The sequence below is a fragment of the Herpailurus yagouaroundi genome, unplaced genomic scaffold (genome assembly GCF_014898765.1).
Source record: "Herpailurus yagouaroundi ecotype Mexico unplaced genomic scaffold, PumYag 210, whole genome shotgun sequence".
In the NCBI taxonomy this organism is placed as follows: domain Eukaryota; kingdom Metazoa; phylum Chordata; class Mammalia; order Carnivora; family Felidae; genus Herpailurus; species Herpailurus yagouaroundi.
In genome coordinates, this window is record NW_024412441.1 from 18,615,741 (window position 1) to 18,631,056 (window position 15,316).

The window sequence follows — 15,316 nt, forward strand, 5'->3', positions numbered from 1 at the left end:
TACACCACATTTTCCTTATTCATTTGTCTACTGATGGACACTTGGGTTGTTTCCATATCTTGGCTATTGTAAATAATGCTGCAGAGGGGTGCATTTATCTTTTCGAGTTAGTGTTTTCCTTTTCTTTGGGTAAATACCCAGCAGTGGCATTACTGGATCGTACTGTATTTCTATTTTTAATTTTGGGGGTAACCCCCATACTGTTTTCCACAGTGGCTGCACCAGTCAGCATTCCCTCCAACAGCGCACAAGAGTTCCTTTTTCTCCACATCCTCATCAACACTTGTTATTTCTTGTCATTTTGCTTTTAGCCATTCTAACTGGTACGAGGTGATATCCATTGTTTTGACTTGCATTTCCCTGATGATTACTGATGTGAGTTTCTTTACGTGCACCTGCTGGGTATCTGTACATCATCTGTATGTAATAGGAAAATGTCTCTTCAGATCCTCCGTGTATTTTTTCATCAAATTGTTTATTTTTTTGGTGGTGAGTTATAGAAGTTCTATATGTATTTTAGATATTAAAACCTCATCAGATATTTATGACTCTTTTAAGTATGGTAAACACTACCTCAAAGTACTAAGTATCACACTATTATACTATGAAAATGAACATTAACTAACAACAAAAATATTATATGCTCATAAATGCGAAGAATTACTCGGAAATATTTTCCCAGTGATAGTCCATTGCCAGATACAGTTTTATACATTTAAATTCCTCTTTAGAATCAGTTTAGAGTAACAAAATAAAGTTAATAACATTATAACTATGCACTGTTTCTGACCACCTTAAATAGAATTATCCTAGATGATTTTTGGCGGGTTCTAAAAACTGGATGGCCCTCATGTGAGAACATGTAACATAACTACAGAATTAGTTTTAGGGGATTACATTTAAATGTATCATAGACTATCTAGAGAACACACCCAAAGCTGAGGAGAGGTAGAAGGAATCATTGCTATTAAAAAACAGGGAGAAAAGAGTCCTAAATTTTGCGAAATGAACATAAATTCTGAAAAACACAAAAGGGATACCATGGTCGTCTAAAAGTAATCCAGCATCTGTAAAACCACTGACCAGGGATAGTCACAGTCTGTCAAATTTATCATTTCAGCCAAACTGCTAGGTAACTGACTAGCTCTCAGTTAAATCCTAAGGGATAGCCAATAATAAGGACATGAAAACTAACTTTATATTTTGAGAGTTCCACATAAAAGTAATTTTAAAAAACTATACTAAATAAATGTTCAGAAAAACTATACTAAGTAAATGTTCAGAAATACCAACAGAATTTAATAAACACACTAAAGGCTGATATTATATCTGAAAACAACACACCCATTTGATTACTGAATTGTAGGAAATATATTTTTTAACCTAACATTTGAGACTCACTACCTCCTCACAGCTATTATACACACAAAAAAGCCATCATAAATCACACATCTTAAGACGTGTAAAACTCTAAGACCAAATAGATTTTAACAGTCACCAACCTTTCTACATTGACTGGCTTATCAAATTTGAATAAGATGTAGTCTCCGGCTATTGGGGTTATAGCCCAGAAGAAATCTTCCCCCATGTAAGTTTTCTCCAGTGTATGTCCTTGGTACACCTTCAAAGAAGTAGATATCTCTGCAGGTGGGTTTACATGGATCTTAAGAAGTAATGGTTTCATGTAATCTTTATCCTAGGAGGAGAGACATGTATGCTATTAAACAACTTATAGATTATTTATACTTAAGAAGAACAATAACTGTACCCTAAATAACAAACTGTATGTGCATGAGAAAAATAAAATTAAATCACCAACCGTGAGTTTCTGAATTTTTCCTGATAGAGAAGAATGCAGACCAACATGTTGGAAAAGGGAAGGTCTGAAGCGAATTCGTAGATTGGCTTTCTGTCTATCACAATGTTTCTAAAAAAAAAAAAAAAAAAAAAAAGTGTCACAATGCAAAGTGAAATCTTGTCCTCATCAGAAAAACCAGAAGCCCTTTTAAAGAATATTGAAAAGAAAGAGGAGCCTGGGTGGCTCAGTCAGTTAAGCGTCTAACTTTGGCTCAGGTCATGATCTCATGGTTCATGGGTTCAAGCCCCATGTCGGGCTCTGTGCTGACAGCTCAGAGACTGGAGCCTGCTTCAGATTCTGTGTCTCTCTCTCTCTCTCTCTGCCCCTCCCCCTGCTCGTGCTGTCTCTCTCTCAAAACTAATTAACATTTAAAAAAAAAGAAAAAAAAGAATATTGAAAAGAAAATCCAACTTCATCTCTTAATTCCAAGTCATATTTTTTAAGGGTCCTCTTTAAGATATTAATAGATTTGCTACCTACTTGATAAACGGATATGATATGGAAATTTAAAATAAGTACATCTAAGAGAAGAGTTAAGGATTTAATTCTAACCATATTTCAAGAAATATCAATGTAGATTTGACTTTAAATTTATTTATTTTGAGAGAGAGAGAGCAAGCAGGGGAAGGGCAGAGAGAGGGGGAGAGACAGAATCTTAAGCAGACTCTGTGCTGCCAGTATGGAGCCTGAAACGGGGCTCAATCCCACCAAACCATGAGATCATGACCTGAGCCAAAACCAAGAGCTGGACAAAAGGCCTGCAATAATTTACTGGGTATTAAAATGCTGCATTTTTCTCAAAAGGTTTTACTTCATTACTATTACTATTACTACTAACACTAGAACAGAGGTAATATAACGTTTTATTTACAAAAATTCAACTACTCAAGTGACAAGGAGAGGGAAGGGTTGAGGATAGGAGAAGAGCAAGGGGTAGAAGGAGGGAAGGTGCGGGACAGAGAGGAAGAAGAAAAGAACAGTGCCTGAGACTGAGCCCACTTGTGCCTGAACAAAGTGGGTTAATAAACCTGTGAAAGAATGTGTGAATGCTCTGTGGGGTTTCCCAAACCACTGTCAGAGAGATATTGTGCTGGAGGCCAGCAAGTTTGCAGTGACAGTTTCCCTGACATTCTAGAGGAAGCAACTGAAGAATTATGGGCCACAGAAAAACATGGCCTAAGAAGGAGTGACAGAATAGATAAAATTCTCCACAGGGCTGTGTGCTAAAATTTATAGATGATTTTAATTTTTACTATTGGAGATATTCACCACACAGGCTCATTTTAGAACCTAACCATATATTAGATAAAACTGCACAGGACCAATTAAATGCAAGTATATTGCAGAAGTATAAAGATCATATGATTTTATTTGTGTCCTACAATACAAATTCCTGTGAAGTACAAAGAAAATACACGTCAGGATTTACATCATAAAAACAAATTGTTCAAATCAATTTATATGTAATCACTGTTGGAAAGCAGATACTTTGCTATTTGGCTATACTCTATGATTTGCTCTAAAAAAGTGATTAAGAGAGAGAGAGAGAAAGAGAGAGAAAGAGAGAGAGAGAGAATGGCTTATAAACACCAGACAGTGTCCTAAAAACTCACTGGCAGGTAGGATGATTAAACTATTTTAGAGAATATAATACGGTCATGAAGTCAAATTAAATGTTTGTTAGAATGAATGCTAAGTCATCCCTATGAAGACACATGCCCATAATAAATATTTCCTGTTATTACATGTCAAAGTTGACTTATTTCTGAGAATGTGTATTCACATTTAATTTTGATTACAGCAAATAAATAAAAATTTATTTTTTTTCCAGTGGTACAATTCAAATTGGACAAAGAAAACGTATCTAATTACTTTTTACAATAAGATCTCTATGGAAATAACATATTTGAATAATCAAAGCAAAAATCGTTCAGTTACTTACCTACCATAATCCCAAAGGTCAGCATATTAATATGAACACTGGTTTCTTGCAAGTAATACACTAAAAGGTACTTTTTCCCCTTGCTATTGTTTTGGTATAAAATATTACTTCTATTTTATTCCTTATTTACAGATGTATTGGGGTCTGATACTGTCCCCCAAGCGTTTGAAAAAGGAACAATGACAGAGAGTATGAAGAAAGCTGAAACAATACCCCTGGGACAGCTATGAGAACATCTATAGCCAACAGTAACCAAATAACAAAGCCTAAAGACACTTACTAACATTTATCAGCAATTTAAAGAAGGGTGGACTTCACTGATTTACAGGGTTTTCCACTGTTATTTAAAAATCCCTCTAATTTAGGAACTTTTTGTCAGTTCAAGAAAGCAAGCAAGCACTTCAAATGTTAAGTGAAAACACTTCATTCAGCTCTTTAACTGTTCATTTATAAATTCTGGCTCCCTGAAAGTCCCTTTCACAGGATACAGAAAAGAAGCCTCTTCCACGGTTAGAAGGCAGGAGAGGGACAGTAAAGTGTCCCTCGAACTGAGAAAGCACAGAATTTTATTCAAGGTAACTGACGTCGGGGAGGAACTGACTGGGATGATGATCCAACTGTGCAGTTTTTCTCTGCAAAGTCTGGACCTTAGTCCACAGATTTTACTGTGAGAGGACACACTGGAGTGAGCAAGGGCCATGTAGGGAGGTCAACGGGTGTACATGCACTAATTGACAGCTAACCTTTAAGTAGATCTTGTGGTGCCACCTGTGCATGAGGAAGGGGAAAGACTGTATTATCTCTAAGAGATACATGCGAAGCCAAAACAAGCCTCTCGTCAGCCCAGCCTTAGCTGGCACTTCTAACCTATGTATATTAATCACCATGGGGCCTTGAACATGTAGCCCCAAGAGAGGTGATAGAGTGAACGTGAACACAATGATGGGCCAAAGATGGAGGCCGTGTGGTCAGCACTCCTACATCCACCCTCATAAGAAATTAACTTACTGCATCTTTCTCAGGGTTGCAGACTTTCACCCAGAGTATATGGTCCAAGAGCCAATCAATGGGTTTCTCCTTATAGAACATAAATATGAATTCCACAATCAGAGTGAGGTCTGGTGCTTGAAACATTTTACCTGAAAAAAACATTCTCAGTCAATAGCTTTCATAAAGAAACCAAGCAACAAAATGGCTTAAATAAATGAAATCTATACAACAAATAAAGTTTGTGCTCTCAAATACAAATCATTATGAATAATTTCCCTACTTGTCTTATCAAAAGCAAACAAACTTGCTTTAGCTAAACATTTCTGGGTTGTCACACAACTACGAAACTCCTGACTTTCTCCATCACAAAATCTCTCATACAACTACTGGCTCAAGAAGCAAGTCAGAGATTTTTCCTTTGTGTCTTATTAACATTCTTCCCATTAGAAAAAAAGGAACTTAAGGATCCTTTAGGTTTAGGTAAAACAAACAAACAAACAAAACATTTAACCTAATAAATAAATGCAAAAAACAAGGCATTCCAATTCTGCCTTCACTGAAACCTTCACAAAGATGTTTCTGACTCTTAAGTTTTGAGATAAATGATCAACAAGGTCAAAGGCCTAGCCTCTAATATTTAAAGTACTACAAGAAGTGAAATTTTATCCTGTTTCTTAAAACCTGTAAACTTCCTGAAATTCTTCAACTTTAAACATATCCTAATTGTATAATTTATGAACTTTAGTGAGAAAAAATTGTTCAATGAGAACCTTGTCTATGAAAGTAACAAATGATTATGAATGAATCACTGTCAAGTACTACATCAAATACTAGGTATTCATACAGAAAACATTTAGTGTGGCATTCTTTTTAAAAGAACCCCAGTGCTGCAAAAGCACTGGGCCATAAACAGGGAGCTGGAGGTGTCAGAGAAGAAATCAGACATGCTCAGAAGGCTTTACGTGTGTACACAAGAAGCCAGAAGGGCTGCCTGGAGAACTCCACAGCAAATATGACAACCTTACAAGTACCCAAATACTATTTTGGGTTGATTTTCATCACTTTATACATGGAAGTTTACCTAAATTAAATTTCCTCAAAAGCAATCGATTTCCAGAGAAAAAAAGACAGTTTGAAGGTAAAAGAAATTAGTTTACCATTACAAAAGTCACAGTTATTTCTGAAAAGTAGATAAATCTGACACTTTTCTTACCAATGAAGCCCAGCTGGGAGAATTCTAGTATCATCCATTCCTCAGAAGAAAGTTGAAGTGCAAAATTTTTTATAGTGTTAAAGTAATTCTGTTTGACAATAATATCATCTTCAAGCTAAAGAAAGTTGATCAGATTAATAAATCAAAGAGATGGAAAGGTTTAAAGGACATTCTTTATTATAAGAAAACTCAAGCATACTTTTAAACACAAATCAAGAAAACAATGGTCAAAAATGATGAAAATATAAAAATAAATTTTATTAAAAGAAAACAAGGAAAATAAAATGGAAGAGGCACACATAGCAAGTCACCTAAACCACTCCGTTACTATGGGAGATCACAGCACCACTCCACGAATTACTCTTTTCTGGTCCTTTCTGAGCACCCAACATGACTTCACACTATCCTTTTTTACTTTTCAAAGGAGAAGAATTTTTGTGAGCCTTTAATTTTTTTTTTTAATTTTTATATAATACTTGTTCGAGGTCAAAGAAAAAGCCTGCAGCTTTCCTTCTCTGCCCTCCACCCTGCTAGCTGAGGTAACCAATGTTAAAAGTTGGGTGTGCATCTATTTGCTACCTCTTATATGGACACACAGCACAAAAAGGTCCACACGCACTTGCCCATCCACATGTACGTTTTTATAATAAGGGATCATATTATCAAACTGTCTTTTGTCTCTTAATATATCATGAATATCTTTCCAGGTTGATATTTACTAAATGCATAACATTCCATGTTATCAATGTGAAACAATTCAATCACCTCTTTCCTGATCATAGACACACATCTAGCTTATTTCTCGTTTTTTGCCAATGCAAACAATGATGTAATAAATTTGCTTATATTTACATATTACTGTTTTCATTTCTGTAGGATAGATTCCTGAAAGCTCGCTTCTTGTATTTTATTTTTTTAATGTTTATTTATTTATTTTGAGAGAGAGAGAGAGAGAGAGAGAGAGAGAGAGAGAGAAAGAACACACAAGCGGGGTAGGAGCAGAGAGAGGGAGGGAGAGAGAATCTCAAACAGGCTCTTCACTAACAGCTTGGGGCTCGATCCCACAAACCGTTAGATCATGAACTGAGCCAAAATCCAGAGTTGGACGCTTAACTGACCAGCCCCCCAGGTGCCCCTCACTTTTTGTATTTTAAAAGTTATTTTCAAAATACTTAAGAAGCTGTAGCAATTCAGAGTGCCAGTTAATTCCACACAGTTCGCCCATGTGTTATTCACACTTGGGATTTTTACCAATTCAACTGGGAGTTGACAAAGGATCAAGGATCACAAGCATATGCAAAGACTTCCTCCCCAGAATCTCCTCTCATAAAAATTTTAAGTCACAAGATGATTTTAATGACCTTGAAAAATTTTTTTTCCTTTTCTTAATGTCACATTATCACTTCCAGTTACCTGCCAAGCAATTTTCACTTATTTTAGTATTTATATTTTTCAGGTATTTAAGTCCTACAAGCTTTCTTCTTCTTATCTGTGAAGAAACAGTAGGAGTACTTGGAAAGACATGATAATGACTCACCAAATATTTATTGAGCTTCTATTGTGTTCCAGACACGATACTAAACCCAGGGAATAATACATCAGTGAACAGGCAAGGCATGTTTTATGCTTCAGGGAAGCTGGAGGGAAAACCAGACAAAGCACAGAGCTATACTGGCACCTAACCTTGCTTTCTGAAAAAAAGAGGTGCCTACACGCACATCTAAATACTATCTATACCCCAAGGAAAGATGATCCCTAACATCAGGCAATTCCAAATTATTCTAATAAGTAAATTCAAAAACAAGCTATTTAAATGCACAGAGATGTAGATGAAATAGTCAAATGCCTATTTGAAATTCAATACACTAATTTTGGTTACCATACACAAATTCACATTTAAAAAAAATTTTTTTTACGTTTATTTATTTTTGAGAGACGGAGAGAGACAAAGCACAAGTGGGAGGGGCAGAAAGAGAATAAGACACGGAATCCAAAGCAGGCTTCAGGCTCTGAGCTGTCGCCACAGAGCCCGAGGTGGGGCTCGAACTCACAAACTGTGAGATCATGACCTGAGCCGAAGTTGGACGCTTAGCCAACTGAGCCACCCAGGCGCCCCCATAAATTTACATTTTTATATTAAATTAGGAAAACTGCTTTGTTCCATTCTCACATCAAACAACTTCGCTTTTATTTCTGGGTTCTCTATTCTGTTCCATTGATCTATGTGTCTATTTCGGGGCTTATACCATGCTGTTTTGATTACTATAGCTTTGTAGTATATCTTAAAATCTAGGATTGTGTTACCTCCGGATTTGTTCTTCTTTCTTCAGATTGCTTTGGCTTTTCAGGGTATTTTGTGGTTCCATATAAATTTCAGTATTATTTGTTATAGTTCTGAGAAAAATGCTGTTGGTATTTTGATAGGGATTGCACTGAATCTGTAGATTGCTTAGGTTGTATGGACATTTTAACAATATTAATTCTTCCATTCCATGAACATGGAATATCTATTTGTTTGTATTATCTTTAATTTCTTTTATCACTGTCCTATAGTTTTCAGAGTACAGGTCTTTCACCTCCTTGGTGAAAGTTTATTCTTAGGTATTTTATTCTTTTTGGTGCAACTCTAAACAGGATTGTTTTCTTAATTTCTCTTCCTCCTACTTTGTTATTAGTGTGTCGAAATGCAATATATTTCTATATATAAGCAACTTCACTTTAAAAAAAAACTTCTTGGAAGGGCACCTGGATGGCTCAGTTGGTTAAGTGTCCGACTTTAGCTCAGGTCATGATCTCACTGTTCATGAGTTCTAGTCCCATGTCAGGCTCTGGGCTGACAGCTCAGGGCCTGGAGCTGCTTCAGATTCTGTGTCTCTTTCTCTCTCTGTCCCTCCTTCATTCACACTCTGTCTCTCAAAAATAAATAAACATTAAAAAAATTTTTAAAGAAATAAAAAAAACTTGGAGTACCTGGGTAGTTCAGTTGGTTAAGCATTGGACTCTTGGTTTCGGCTCAGGTCAAGCCTGCTTGGGATTCTCTCTCTCTCAATAAACTGACTCTGATACAATTTGATGACCTTATTAAATTTCACCAGTTTTACATGCATTCAGGTTTGTGTATGTATTCGTGTATGTATTTAGTTCCATGTAGTTTTTGGGAGACAGTTCCATCGTGAGAATTCTTGTGCTACCGCTACCCTTTATATTCACAGCCACCTCCTTCCTTCCCCACTTCCAGCATCTGGTAACCAAGAGTCTGTTCTCCATCTCTACAACTTTGTCATTTCAAGAATGCCACATGAATGGAATCATACAGTATGCAACCTTTTAAGATTCAATTTTAAAGTGCCCATAATTACCTGAGATCCCAGATGTGCTGTGTATCAATAGTTTGTTTCTTTTCATTATTTAGTATTCTGTGGTATAGATGTGACACAGTTTGTGTAACATTCACCGGCTGAAGAACATATGGGTTGTTTCTAGATTTGGGCTATTATGAAAAAAGCTGCTATAAGCCTTTATGTACAGGTTTTTTAGTGAACATATGTACTTCTCTGACATCAGTGTTTTGTCAAGGCAAGAGCCATTCTTTTAAAAAATCTTACATCTCAGGGAGCCTGGGGGGCTCAGCTGGTTAAGTTTTGGACTTCGGCTCAGGTAATGATCTCACAGTTTGTGAGTTTGAGCCCTGCATCAGGCTCTGCACTCATAGAATGGAGCCTTCTTCGGATTCTCTTGCTCTCTCTCTGCCTCTCCCCCACTCACTCTCTCTCTCAAAATAAACAAACATTTAAGAAAATAAATAAAATCTTACATCTCATTAGTGATCACTAGTTTACAGAGGGAGGCTAAAAAACAAGATGCAAAATATTGTTTTTATAGTATGCAAATGCAGTATCAGAAAAAATATATATATATTTTTGCTTAAAAATTTGAAAAGTATAAAAAGAAATAAAAAATTAGTGGTGGTTACCCATGGGAGAGGGAGGAAACAGGGATAAAAGTGAGACTTCTGGGGCACCTGGGTGGCTCAGCTGGTTAAGCATCCAACTCTTGGTCTCGGCTCAGGTCATGATCTCACAGTTTGTAAGTTCAAGGCTCTGCACTGACAGTGTGGAGCCTGCTTGGGATTCTCTCTCTCTGTCCCTCCCCAACTCATGCTCCTCACTTTCTCTCTCAAAATAAATAGAATAGAATAGAATAGAATAGAATAGAATAGAATAGAATAGAATAGAATAGAATAGAATAAATAAAATAAAAGTAAAGTAAAATTAAATTAAATTAAATTAAATTAAATAAATAAAGTGAGACTTCTGTGTATCTTATATAAGTTATGATTTTGGAAAATTTTTTTTACAACTAAAAAGGATAAAAAATGCTAAAAACAATACAAAATGAAACAAACCAAATTTCATATCAATTTGGCAGCATGATCAGACAGTATAAAGAATTATTTCCAGTTATTTTAACATATATTTGACAATATATCCATATTGGTATATATTCTAAGAAGGGGGGAAGCACAAAGAAAATTTAAATCGCATTCATCAGTCTAATAGTAGTGACAATGGTGTCATTATTTTGTAAGTATTTCAGCTATACTATAGAATAATATTATTAGGATAATGTGATTAAAAACCAAGACTTTCAATGTAAAAGAAATACATGTATAAATTCAAAAAAGTCAAGTAAAAACCCCCAAATCTTCATTTGATTTGGGAATACTAATATGAGCTTGTAGATTTTTCTCCTGAAAAATAAAATACTCTTTCCCTTGCTAAAAGTTTAGCCTGGAAGCAAAGACACCATAACAGCAATAAGCATCTCGAGCACCTGGATTGGGGTCCTAAATACTATTTGCTTCTAAATGGAAAAGAGCTTCTTAGAGAAATGGCTGATTCTAGATCTCCCATAGAAAATGTGCAAATCTTGTGCCAGTCAGCAAAGAAATGATCTAAGATTACTAGACTTACATTGAAGGACTACAAGAGCCAATTTGAAGAGATTCCCACCAGCTTATGATGTACCAGTGTAAGCCTCAATATGAATAGTGACTGCAAAGTCTGAGGAAAATCAAATATATTTAAAAATCCATGCGTTCAGAACAATATTTTTTAAATGACCGCCACTGGTGATTTCTAGGATACTACCTTTGAAATTTAATGAAGAGAAAGAATAGGCATTTATTCTGCCTTTCCTTTGTGAACTATTTTTCAAGGTAACCAAAGAGTTGAGGAAAAGTTCTTTACAGATGAACTCAACTTCTAAGAACATTACAAATTACACAATTAGAAAATTATCACTCAGCACCTCTAATGAAATAACTGATCTGGGGAAAAATAATCAAAGAATGTGGAAATCAGAGGAGTGGCTGCTGGGAAGCTTTATAAAGGACAGATGAGGCTGACACCACCAAGCCCACTGATTAGCGTCAGCATCAATACAAGTGGGTCAACTAGACATAATGTGCCTTGTTACGTGATACAGCAGGAATTACTCAGCGCCATCTAGGAAGTACCTGAATCACCCAACAAGTGTTCCAGAAGACATGGTCTTCAATTCCAAGTCGTCTGTGATATAGGACTTTATGAAAGTGTATGATTCTGTCACACGAAACTTCATTTCAAGCCAAAATGTAACATTAGCACGAGTGACATTTTTTCCACCTTTAGGAGTATGCCTGTGATGACCACAGAGTAACCTCTGGTTCTTTTGCCTTTTTTTTTAAATTTATTTTTTTCCAAATATTTATTTTTGAGAGAGAGATACAGCATGTGAGGGGGGAGCAGAGAGACAGGGGGACAGAGGATATGAAGCAGGCTCCATGCTTTCAGCAGCGAGCCCAACATTGGGCTCAAACTCACCAACTGCAAGATCATGACCTGAGTGGGAGTCAGATGCTTAACCAACTGAGCCACCCAGGTGCCCTACTGCCTTTTTTAAAAGCACTCTCTCAAAAACCTGGGTAGGACATACTCCAGCATATACAACCATGAAATCATACACCTAGCACTGCTAGGAATTTACCCAAGGGATACAGGAGTGCTGATGCATAGGGGCACTTGCACCCCAATGTTTATAGCAGCACTTTCAACAATAGCCAAATTATGGAAAGAGCCTAAATGTCCATCAACTGATGAATGGATAAAGAAATTATGGTTTATACACACAATGGAATACTACGTGGCAATGAGAAAGAATGAAATATGGCCTTTTGTAGCAATGTGGATGGAACTGGAGAGTGTTAGGCTAAGTGAAATAAGTCATACAGAGAAAGACAGATACCATGTTTTCACTCTTACGTGGATCCTGAGAAACTTAACAGAAGACCATGGGGGAGGGGAAGGAAAAAAAAAAAAAAAGAGAGGGAGGGAGCCAAAACATAAGAGACTCTTAAAAACTGAGAACAAACTGAGGGTTGATGGGGGGGTGGGAGGGAGTGGAGGGTGTGTGATGTGTATTGAGGAGGGCACCTGTTGGGATGAGCACTGGGTGTTGTATGGAAACCAATTTGACATAAATTTCATATTTAAAAACAAAAGAATAAAAAATAAATAAATACATTTCATGAAGTCATACACCTAGGATAATTATCAAGTCTGGATTGAATGTCTTTCCTTCCCCACATTAATTTTTCTCCAATTTTGCCAGGTGATTTCTATCCTTCACAAACATTCAAAACTAGTATTAAACTGAGGACTTTTCAGGCTAATGTGTTTTCCCCACCAGTACTTTTTTTTCTTTAAGTTTATTTTATTTATTTTGGGAGAGAGGGAAAGGGAGAATGTGCCTGCATGCACAGGGGAGGGGAAGAGGGGGAGGAGGAGAGAGAATCCCAAGCAGGTTCAGCACTGTCAGCGTGGCTCCAACTCACAAACCATGAGATCATGATCTGAGCTGAAACTAAGAGTCAGATGCTTAACCGACTTACCCAGGTGCCCCTTCCCACAATATTTTGCAAATTATAATGAACTCACTGAGACAATTCTATGTAAAATGAAATTATGTCAAGAATTCAATGTAAAGCTATTCCCTCTTTTTGGAGGCATGATTTTTGGGAAAACTGGGTAATTTCCGGAATGTTCACTGGATTCATCTGTGACACAACTGAAACGTTAGGAACAATCTAAATGACCAACAGTAAGGTCATTATGATATCTGAATAATGATATTTCAATGAGATTAAAAATTATTCCAGTCTGTAATTACTGGCATGTAAAGATATCTATAATATGTTAAACGACAGTAAAACAGATTACAAGACAGTATGTACAGTATGATCTTGCTCTTGTGAAAAAGAGTCGTATTAAATGAGTTAATATGTGTAAAGTCTAAGTTGTAAAGAACAATACATGACACATAGTGTAAGTGTGCAATAAATGTTAGTTCACAGCTACTGTTGTTATAACACCATATATACATGCCCTGCTTAAAGTTTTCCTTATCCTCTTTCTTAACCACATCCTTTCCTTAATTTCCTAAATGCTTACTTTTCCTATACTCCACACCAAAAAAGGCTTTAAGATTCCATTCTTTCCTTAGAGAGAAATTTAAAATAAAATTTAAAAGCAATATAACTACATTTTTTAAAGTTCTCTCTATAAAGTTCTTGGTCATAGTGTCAATATATATTGGCCCTAGAACAAACAGCAAGCTTCCACTACAATAATAGGAGACATGTTTAATAAAATGTTTTGAAGTTATTATTTTGAAATTAAAGACTTCTCTAAGACATTTAAAGGAAATGTACTAATTTTAGGATACCATGTTTTTACACTCATAACTCTTGTATACTGTTACATACAATGCCATATTCTGACCCTATCATCATTTACATTTCCCAGCCTGAGAACCAAGGAAAAAGGTTCATCATGCACATTTGAACACAGGTGGCCCAAGATAAAATGTCAAAGGAGACAAAGTCTGTCCTCAGTAAGTCGGCCTTCCCAGGTGATAGGAGGCTTTTCCTTCTTTCCTTCCCTCCCAAACCTATGCCAGCAGTTGCAAACCATTTATTTCCTTTCTGATTAAGGGACCCAGAGCCCCTTTTTTACCACTCCCATCAATCAAAGTGTACTTCCAGGGAAATATCTAATAAACTTTTTAACTAAAAAAAAAATGACAGGCATAGTGTGCAGTATCTGCATATGAACAAGGAGTAAAGACCTTTGGTTAAAGAAATGAAATTCCAATTGTAATGTCACTAAGGAGAAGGAGATTTAGAAGAAATAAGAGCTTCCTAGAATTATTTAAGTTGTTGCCTATCTGGCTAACTTAAAACCCACATCATAATAAACTTATTCTTATCTTCAATATAAATGTAAATGTACTGTAGCATGCAAAAAACAAAACAAAAACAAAAAACCTATCCTATTGTAAGACCACCAAAAAAAAAAAAAAAAACCTGTAAAAAAATCCTTCTTTAAATTTTGCCAAGTAACTAAACCTTAGTTCTTTTTAACAGTAGAGGGAGAATGAGAGCAGAGATGGCGGGATGAGAGAAGAAGAGGTGAGTGACGCACCCACTGTCACACCGTTATCTGGAAAGCGAGTGTTGGGCTAAACTGGAGAATGGAAATGCAGAGCCCACACTATCAGTGACTATGACAGACCTTTCTGCTTTCTGATATATTGTTATCAACATATACATCTTAGAGGGTTTACACTTTCCAAACTTCCTGTTTCAATGAACATATACTCTTGATACTACTTCTTCAAAAGTGTGAAAAACATGAAAGGAAAACAAAAATCACACTTACCTGAATGTAATATATTCCCTTTTCCTGAGCATACATCATTAGAAAACAATAATCCAGGTTTTGCTTTGTTCTCCATCTGAAAAAATTTTTTCAAAAATAAGTTAGGAATCAGACTCAAATTTAGCAAAATAAGATTAGGTGTAAATATTTTAGAGTACATATTGTATGTTGTGATATTTTATAATACACACACGTATATGCACAATATATAATATACATGTATGCAAATTATCTACCCATAGATACACAGATACAGGCACACACATACATACATACACATGTAGAGGAGCATGAAAGAGACTTCACTTTTCTCTAATGAAGCCTTTATCAAAACATATTCCCCAAAACACTAATCCTCATGACATGCTGAGGAAAAATGAAGTCAAGTGTCAAGTAAATTTGGGAAGCACATATATTCTCCTTCTGGAGACATATTAATATATTAGAGGTATTGAAATAGTCAATACATTTGTTGGGAAAAACTTTTGGGGTGCCCGGGTAGCTCAGTCAGTTAAATGTCCGACTCTTGACTTAGGCTTGGGTCATGAACTGTG

At 36.0% G+C, this 15,316-nt stretch overlaps 1 protein-coding gene across 2 annotated transcripts in view; it reads right to left on the reverse strand.

Moving 5' to 3' along the window:
* Nucleotides 1-15,316, reverse strand: part of MGAT4A (alpha-1,3-mannosyl-glycoprotein 4-beta-N-acetylglucosaminyltransferase A) — a 121,452-nt gene that overhangs the window by 16,194 nt on the left and 89,942 nt on the right. For both annotated transcript variants that reach the window (XM_040453986.1, XM_040453985.1), the window contains 5 exons: nucleotides 14,763-14,838; nucleotides 6,004-6,118; nucleotides 4,809-4,939; nucleotides 1,820-1,927; nucleotides 1,503-1,696 (listed from right to left, as the gene is read on the reverse strand). In XM_040453986.1, coding sequence (XP_040309920.1) covers nucleotides 1,503-1,696; nucleotides 1,820-1,927; nucleotides 4,809-4,939; nucleotides 6,004-6,118; nucleotides 14,763-14,838 — 624 coding nt within the window. The remainder of the gene's footprint in view (nucleotides 1-1,502; nucleotides 1,697-1,819; nucleotides 1,928-4,808; nucleotides 4,940-6,003; nucleotides 6,119-14,762; nucleotides 14,839-15,316) is intronic.